Here is a 9,077-nt window from a genome sequence, read left to right as displayed (position 1 = left end):
ACTGAGATGTACGATGATCCAGAATGTAAGAGGTAATGCCATAAAATCAATTCTGCTCAAATTAACTTATATGTGTGATGCAATGCTAAATTAAGGTCTCAAAGGGATGTCTTGGGAGAGGGAAAAAGTGTATAAGAAAAATGAATAACATTTTCAAGATAATAAAAGACATTATTAAAATTATGTTTCTATTATAAATCAATTAAAAAGAGGCCTGTGAAACTGAATCAAGAATTGACAGATTAATGAAACACAATGGAGACACCCAGAAATATATCATATTAGCTATGATAACTATGGCAATCAAAAGCAGTCAAAATAAACAGATTTTTAAATAAACAAAGCTGGGATTAATAACTTGATTCTAGTTATTTTAAAACATTTCATGTAAAAGTAAAGTTATATGAACTAGAATAAGAATATAGTTACTATGTATGTGATCTCAGATTGAGGAATGACTTCTAGCATAAAAACAAAGGAAGAAACAGTAAGACCAATAGATTTCACAGCACATAAATTTAAAATTTCTGTACATAAAGAAACACTATAAACTAGACAAAAAAACAAAATATAAACTATGAAAATATTTTCAATACAAGGTAGGAAAGGAACCAATATATATAAAGAACTATAAATGAGGGGAAAATACAGAGTACCATAATTAAACACAAAGTGAAGGATATAAACAGATATTTTCCAAAATAAAATATTTAAAGAGCTCAAAAACTTATTAAAATAAGCTTATTCTTTTTAAGTCAATAAATATTAATTAAAATAATATGACCATGTCATTTTATCATCATACCCAATGACAATTAACACCAATGTATATCACAGTATTTTTAATACTGAATATTTAGGATTCAACTAAATATATGACAGTGAGAGAAAAATTAATTATGGTGTATTCATAAGATGAGGACTCTGCAGCAATTGAGAAATTATGTTTCAGAAAACTAGGGATAATATCAGAAAACACTTATGTAAAATGAAATACAATAAAAAGATAATGAAAACCATATATATGAACTATATACATAAATTCCTATGTATAATCATATTTATATAGTCCTCATTTTACCTATAATATATAGCATACATATGTAGGACACTATTAACATGTATATTTTTGTATATATGCACACATAAAAATATTTATTGAGTAAAACTGGTAGGATATTAACCAACATCTTAAGTCTATCTCTAGTGATGCTATTAGATTAAATTTTGTCCTCTACTTATCTGTACTTTTCTATGAATTTTCTATAGTCTGTATTTTAATATTTTCTTAGTGTTCTATATCTAAAATATTCATGTATTCATTTTATAATAAGGAAAATGGTTTCAATAGACTGCAGTCAATTAAAACTGAAAATAGCCAAAAGTAATGGTACTAGCAAAAAGCTGACTAGACCAGAAAGATTGTATTAATTTTTTAATTCTATTTGAAAAATTAACAAATCGAGGATCTGGAGACTACAGTACCTCTATTGTGATTAGAATTCCACTAGCAGGAGCACAATATGAAATTTCATTGCCAAATATGTAGAAAGATAGGGACACCAGCAGTAATCTCAACAGAGAGGTACAGAGAAAGAATGCTGAAAATTGTGTTAGGTTTCAAATTATAGAAGCAGTAAAAGTGTTAAAAATATCAAAGACACATGGGGAAGTTAGGAATAATCATTCTAAGTTGTTCAGCTGTATTTCTGAAATATATTTCCATTACAGTTACAATGTCTGTGAAAAGGAGAACAAAGAGATAAAAACAGACAGTCCAGCAGCAGGGACACTGCCTTGGCAGTGAACAGCTGACACCCAGGTGCCTCTAGCCCCTCTCAAACATCTCTTGTAACTCTGAGGAAATTCTTCTGTCTCTCAGGTCTGAGCCTCAGTTTCCTCATCTTTAAATGGAAGGAGTTGAAACAAATGGTCTCATTTTACTTTAGCTTTTTTTTTTTTTTAATTTCAAACTCATTTTCACACTTGGTAAACTGCTAAGACAAGTTAGTCTGTCTTTCAACTTTTAGTATTCTCATTTATTTTATTATGGTGTATGAGGACAATTTAGTTTGAATCCAAATAAACACAAATCACCGTGTTTCTGACTCAACCCAAGAACAGGGAACCTCAAAACTCAGCCATTAAAAGCTAAGATGCTAACATATCCTGGAAAGATTTAACCCTTTTCTGATAATCTTCTGGAAGATTCTCTCATCCCAAAAACCCTATTTGAAAACCTCCTTCCATTTCTTTCCTCATCTCTGAAAACAAAATGCGTTTGTAAGCAACATTATCAGCAATTTTATGTTACTTATACTTTCCATCATTTTATACGTGAAGAAAGTGAAGTTTAAAGAGATTAAATGATCCAAAGTCACACAATTAGAAGCCACAGCACATTTCTCAGCAAGATCTGAAAAGCATGAATAGTATATTTATGGCACCAGTTATGTAAACATTTGAGCAATATAAATAAGATCCTATCAGATGTTCACTAGATCATTTGTTTATTCATCTGTAATAAGAATGAAAACCCTTTAGGGCCAGCAGAGTTCCAGGGACAAAACGATTGACCCACTTGATGCTACAAAGACGCAGGTTTCTATGGCCATAGTGCCAGCAGAAACACAAAACTTTAGGTAGAAGTTTAAAATCTCCGAAGGCTCGTGTCAGAAAGTTAAATAAAAGCCAAAAATATCTTTAATTCCCTAGTTCTGAAGCAATCAAAACACATTTAGAAAGAATACAAAATTACAGCCAGGTAGGAGGAGTAAGTTCTAGTGTCGAATAGCACTGTAGGATGACTATAGTTAACAATAATATATAATATAGTTTGGAATAGCTGGAAAGGGGATATTGAATTTTCCCAACACAAAGAAATGATAAATGTTTCAGATGAAGGATAATGCCCATTATCCTGATCTCACCACTACATGGTGTATATATTGAAACATCACTATGTGTACCATATATATGTGCAAACATTTTGTGTCAATTTAAATTTTTTGAAGAAAAGAATGAAACCAATAGGCAAATGTTTGGAAAGCTGTTGGAAATGAATCTGACTACATGAGCAAAATAAAGTAGGTTTCTAACAAGTCTTTAAACCAGAAATTCCAACTGTTAGTTTAAAAACGGGTGTCAAAATGACAGGGCAAGTTTGTTCAGAATTTAGTTTTCTGGGGACATCCCCAGAGATTCTGATTTTGTAGGTATATCTGCATTTTTAAATGGGTAACCCATGTGATTCTGATGCACGTCGTCCATAAACCACACATGGAGAAGCCCTACATCTGTAAATTATCCAAAAGAATTAAAGATAAAATGAACATGGAGGACAACACAGTGGATTATTTGAACCTAATTTATATTTCTTTAAAATTTATAAGATCACATATTTATGTTATTTCCTTTGAGCTTCACAATGAGATACTGTTATGGCTATTAATTCCACTTACAAGCATAGAAACTGAGGTTTATGGAGGTTAAGTGACTTCCCAAGACAAGAAGACATGAATCTGGGTCTTTTGATTGCAAATTTAACATTCTTTCACATTTCTCTTGTATTAAAGAGACTGGTACAATAAATTAAAGTTGCCTGTGGACATCTGATTTTGGTAAGTCAATATAAATAAATTACTGGTCACATCAGAAAGATACAATTTAGAGAAAAATAATGATTATTTTGTGAAGGCAGTGGGCTCAAAATTACAGGGGTTTTGGAAAGATAACTGAACTAGAAATAGGCCACTAAGCTTTTATAACTCCTCTTACTGCTCAAAATATGGTGGCGCCCACAGGCATCACCTGAGAGCTTAATAGAATTGCAGAATCTTGGGCTTCACCTCCAGCCTATAGATAAGAATTTACATTTTCACAAGATTCCTAGGTGAATCCTTACATAGATTCCTTATATGAAATTCCAAATATTGCCAAGTTCTATGATTTTAGAAAAATGACTGCATTTTTCTGTATTTCACTTTCCTCAACTGTGAAATGAGTAAGTTGAATTAATCTATCTTTAATATCTCCTCCAAAGTACACAGGAGTTGGCAAACTGTGTCCTGTGAGTCAAGTTTGGTCAGCAAGCTAAGAATGGTTTTTACGATTTTAAACATATGGTTTTTGTTGACAAAAATCACAATAAATTCAAATTTTAGTGCCCATAAATAAAGTTTTATTAGAACAGGGGAGCACTCATTTGCTTGTGTATTGTCTACATCTGCTTTCATGCTATGGTGGCAGAGTTGGATAGATGCAACAGAGATCGTACAGCCCACAAAACCTAAAGCATTTACTATGTGAACCTTTACAAAACTATTTGCTGATGCTTGCTATAATAATAATACCAATAACACAAGCCACAATATAAGCAGTTACTATGAGTGGGCAACTGTACTAAGAATAAATATGCATATAATTTGAATATCTATGTATACATATATAGATATACTTCATATTTGTATAAGTTTGTTAAACTACCTCTCCACTCCCATTTTATCCTATTTACAATTTTTCGAAAACACCTGACTAATATCAGTTTTTCGAAAGGTTTTTGCCTTTTCCAAAAGATGTAATCAATGATTTTCATGTTGACAAGTCTGAGACATGCCCTCCTAGAGGTATATATCAGAATCTTTAGTGGAGAAGGGAGCATGTGAAATTTGAATAAAACATATGAAATAAACTACTAAAAAAATCAACAAAATTTCTTAATTGTGTAGAGATTCAAAGAAAAAGAGAAAGCATAAAGTCAGCATGGAATAAAAATGATTATGAGAATCACTGAAATCTTGAATTTCTTTATGTTCTATTTACTGTTTTTAATGTCTAAAAGTTCTGCTATTCTATTTTAGTTATTATCATACAAGAATTAAACAGTCAACAAAACCAGAAACGTACTTAGCAATTATTAATGTTTGAGTTTTCCCAATTGAAAATGTAGGCAACTGTCTAACTACTAATCAAAATAGTAATCTCAGAAAGTCTGCCAAATAAGTTTGCAGTATAAATTATGATATTAAAATGATTATAAACTGTTTTAAAATGACACACAAAATTATGGGCCTAGATTTCAAATTTCTGTGACTTTCAAATTAAGGTGCCACTATTATACATTACAAAAATGTAAAAGGCCTATCAATCTTCCACAGGAGTAAAATATAAGTTATAAACTGTGTATTAGTATCATTTACAGAATTTATGATTAGCTCAAGTATCCAATTGAAAGCATAGGAAATAATGTTAAATTTTAGTTAATATTTTTAAGGTTATTCAAGTATTCATACATTTTTTAATAAACTTAAAACATAATGTAAATAATCTGCTTTCACAAAGTCTGTACAGAAAACTATTTATCTTGAATTTTAAATTTGCTACTGTTTTATTATCATAAAGTAGAACAATTGGTTCCATTTATAAAGTAGAACAAGTAATTCTACTTTATTACCATAAAGTAGCAAATTATACTATTAAAATTGGTATTTTTTTTACCATAAACTAATAAACCAGGAAATTAAAGTTCTACCTTATTACCATAAACCAGTTTTGCTTTTTGGTATGATAAATAAGAAAAAAAGTTGTAATATATGGTTACTTTGTTGCTTTGCAATTGATAATTTATCCATGTAAGAACTTTCCAGAAAATTAATCCTATTTGAACAAATAAAATTGAAACGAGACATTTATTGTTATGATTTTCAAATACTGAATTAATTTCTCTGTTCCTGAATTATTTCTCTTGTTTCTATATATTCTCAATTCATAACATTTTTAAAGGTTTTCTAGTTTCTAGTTAGCTGCAAAGTAAATAAAATACAAAATTTCAACATATCTAACACTCACATACACACACACATGAGCACGCATATACATACACAGGTAAACGTTCTTTATAATAATCTGTTTGATATAATTAGTATCCATAATCATAGCATATTTTTTCATAGCATGATATCATAGCATTCTTTATCCCAAAACAGACTATACTGATTATTTAATATGCAATTTTTAAAAGATAAATCAAATTATTAATAAATATCTTACCAGATCTTACCCAACACATCAAACAAAGAAAAACGTACACTCTCATTTGGAATCTGATAAAAGTAAAAGAACCACTCAGATTCACCAAAAAGGGAAGTCTGTAATTCATTAAGATTTCTCTTTGGTAGAATTGTCACAGTCTGGCAGGTTTTACTGTAAAAGTTCACTGACTATTGCTCCTCCCTCTTTGTTGAAAAAGGTGAGGTAGTTTGTTTTTTCCCATGTGGCTTATGGTTTTGAGAACGATTTTTAAGTCAAAGACTGTAATAAGTCACAAACAAACCTTCAGCTACACAAGTTGAATTTGAGGGAATAAAAAAGCGAATTATATCTTTCTTTATTCCTTTTAATCTCAGGATTTCAGAAGTGGTCAGGAAGAATATGTTTACTGAAAGCCTAGACCAAATATGATGTTATAAAATGCTAGAAATAGAAATATGGAGAAAAAGTTGTGGCTTATGTTCATTTTGATTACAAACTAAGTTGTCTTTATATACTATAATAAAATCAATAATGTAATCCATACCCATCAAATTGTCAAGTGTAAAATACATGGGCTTTTCATGTTTGTGTCATTTTGTATCCCAACACAGAGGCTATTTGAAAATTCAAAATTGTGGCTTGTTTCTTGAGGCCAAAATTTGAAAATAAAATATATATTTGTTTTTTTATTTGACAACCATTTAAAAATTATTATAGGTTTTCTTTTTATATGTTTAATTAATTGTCCTCTTATTTTCCTGCCAGCAATGGACTTCAGTAAGCAAGGAAAATTGAGAGTTGTTCTAAGCACATGCATTGCAACCTCAAATATTAAATTTGTTTTTAGAAAATTCAAGTGTCTGTAAAACTCCAAAGATACAGGAAGAACAGTAGTGTTTAATTAACACCATAGATTAGCAGAAACTAATCTGAGGTCTGGAGAGGTGTTTCAGATCTACAAACAAAAAAGTATTCATTTAAAAACCATGAAAATTTAACTGTTGATGAAACTCCATCATTATTTTGACCTGTTTGATTTCTGGGTATTTGAAGTAAAACTTCATTTTTAAAAGGGTGACACTATTATAATTAGTTTGGAGAACACCAAATATTCTAGGTCCTTCCACAGCACTTACTATAACAAATGTACTTCTCTAACAAAGATGTAAACTATATCATTTCAGAATGTGAGAAGAAAGATAATGTGTCATACATATTAAAATAGATTTTTCGGCCAGGCGCGGTGGCTCACGCCTGTAATCCTAGCACTCTGGGAGGCCGAGGCGGGCAGATTGTTTGAGCTCAGGAGTTCGAAACCAGCCTGAGCAAGAGCCGAGACTCCATCTCTACTAAAAATACAAAGAAATTAATCAGACAACTAAAAATATATATAAAAAAATAATTAGCCGGGCATGGTGGCGCATGCCTGTAGTCCCAGCTACTCGGGAGGCTGAGGCAGGAGGATAGCTTGAGCCCAGGAGTTTGAGGTTGCTGTGAGCTAGGCTGACGCCACGGCTCTCTAGCCCGGGCAACACAGTGAGACTCTGTCTCAAAAAAAAAAAAAAAAAAAGATTTTTCTTAACAAATTTTTACTTAATAAATTAAAAGGTAAATCTTTCCTATTTAACACATAATTTTCTTCTTTTGTGTGCTTTTGATGTGACACAATTGTAATTCTTGCACATCATTTTCATTTTACTCTTCTAAAGAGCTAATATTGAAAAATATAAACTTGGCATTTTAGGCAGAATAATACATAGCATAGTTTTAAAATACAAAATTGTATTTCTTCATTATATATTTTACTTACTGTCAATATGAGAAAGTTGGGGTCATTAATGCTTATTGCATTAAATAGAAAAATATTGGGGGATGACAAAATATATAAAATGACAATAATTTAGTAAGACATTATTTATTTATGTACTGATGTAGTTTTCCTTGGATATGAAAAATGATTATAAGTAGCTTACAGACACGCATATAATGTAAACAATAATACAAAGGTGATGCTGCTGCTGCCAATAATGATGACATTGACGATTGAGCCCTACGCACCAGGCATTCTTCTAAGTACTTTATAGGTAATTATAATAGTTAGCTACATTGTGTTTATTGAGGTTAGGAGTCATTGTTTATGACAATACATTTTGTCACAACTTTTTATTTAATTTAGCAATGCATCAAAAATGTTTAATAATCTTATCTTTTGACTCAGCAATTAAGCATCCAAGGTACTTTCCTACAGAAACATCCAACGTACTTTCCTACACATCCAAGGTCCTTATATGTGACTAATGGTCCGCATGTGTACAAAGATACACGAGTAAGAATGTTCATCTCAGAATTCTTATAAAAGCCAAAAATGAAAACAGTGTAAATGTCTAACGATGGGGGATTAGTCTAATTATGTGCATACTGTGGATTTAAATGAATGTTATAGATAGATCAGTATGTATTGGTGTAGAAAGCCTCTATTACAGTTTTAGGGGGAAAGGGGCAAGCTAAAATATGAGTACAGCATATATAGTATTGTTTATTTTCCTAAAATGTGCTATATGTGTATATGCATGGTTCAAAAGCTAGAAAGTTTTTCTCCAAAATGGTTAGTTCTGCATGATAGATTTACTGGTAATTTTTACTTTCTCATTTATTTCTTTAAATTTAAAAAACAATACGTGTAAAACAATAATAAAAAGCTATGTTTACTTAGCAAAATATGGTTAGGAAAAATGAGAATAAAGACAAAATGAGAGTTTAAAAAGGTGAAGACGGGCCGGGCGCGGTGGCTCATGCCTGTAATCCTAGCACTCTGGGAGGCCGAGGCGGGTGGATCCTTTGAGCTCAGGAGTTCGAGACAGCCTGAGCAAGAGCAAGACCCCATCTCTACTAAAAATAGAAAGAAATTAGCTGGACAATTAAAAAATATGTATAGAAAAAAAATTAGCCGGGCATGGTGGCACGTGCCTGTAGACCCAGCTACTCGGGAGGCTGAGGCAGAAGGATTGCTTGAGCCCAGGAGTTTGAGGTTGCTGTGAGCTAAGCTG

The 9,077-nt window shown here is 31.3% G+C and overlaps 1 protein-coding gene across 1 annotated transcript in view; it reads right to left on the bottom strand.

Annotated features, from left to right (window-relative positions):
• The window catches only part of LIPI (lipase, member I), a 94,395-nt gene extending 88,301 nt beyond the window's left edge, over window positions 1-6,094 (bottom strand). The window contains exon 1 of the mRNA XM_012646517.1: window positions 6,049-6,094. Within this exon, the coding sequence (XP_012501971.1) occupies window positions 6,049-6,094 (46 nt within the window). The remainder of the gene's footprint in view (window positions 1-6,048) is intronic.
• Between the last annotated feature and the right edge of the window lie 2,983 nt (window positions 6,095-9,077).

This window comes from Propithecus coquereli, unplaced genomic scaffold (genome assembly GCF_000956105.1).
Source record: "Propithecus coquereli isolate 6110/MARCELLA unplaced genomic scaffold, Pcoq_1.0 Scaffold244, whole genome shotgun sequence".
In the NCBI taxonomy this organism is placed as follows: Eukaryota; Metazoa; Chordata; class Mammalia; order Primates; family Indriidae; genus Propithecus; species Propithecus coquereli.
Note: the sequence above shows the minus strand (reverse complement) of the source record. Positions and strands in the feature narration are given on the sequence as shown.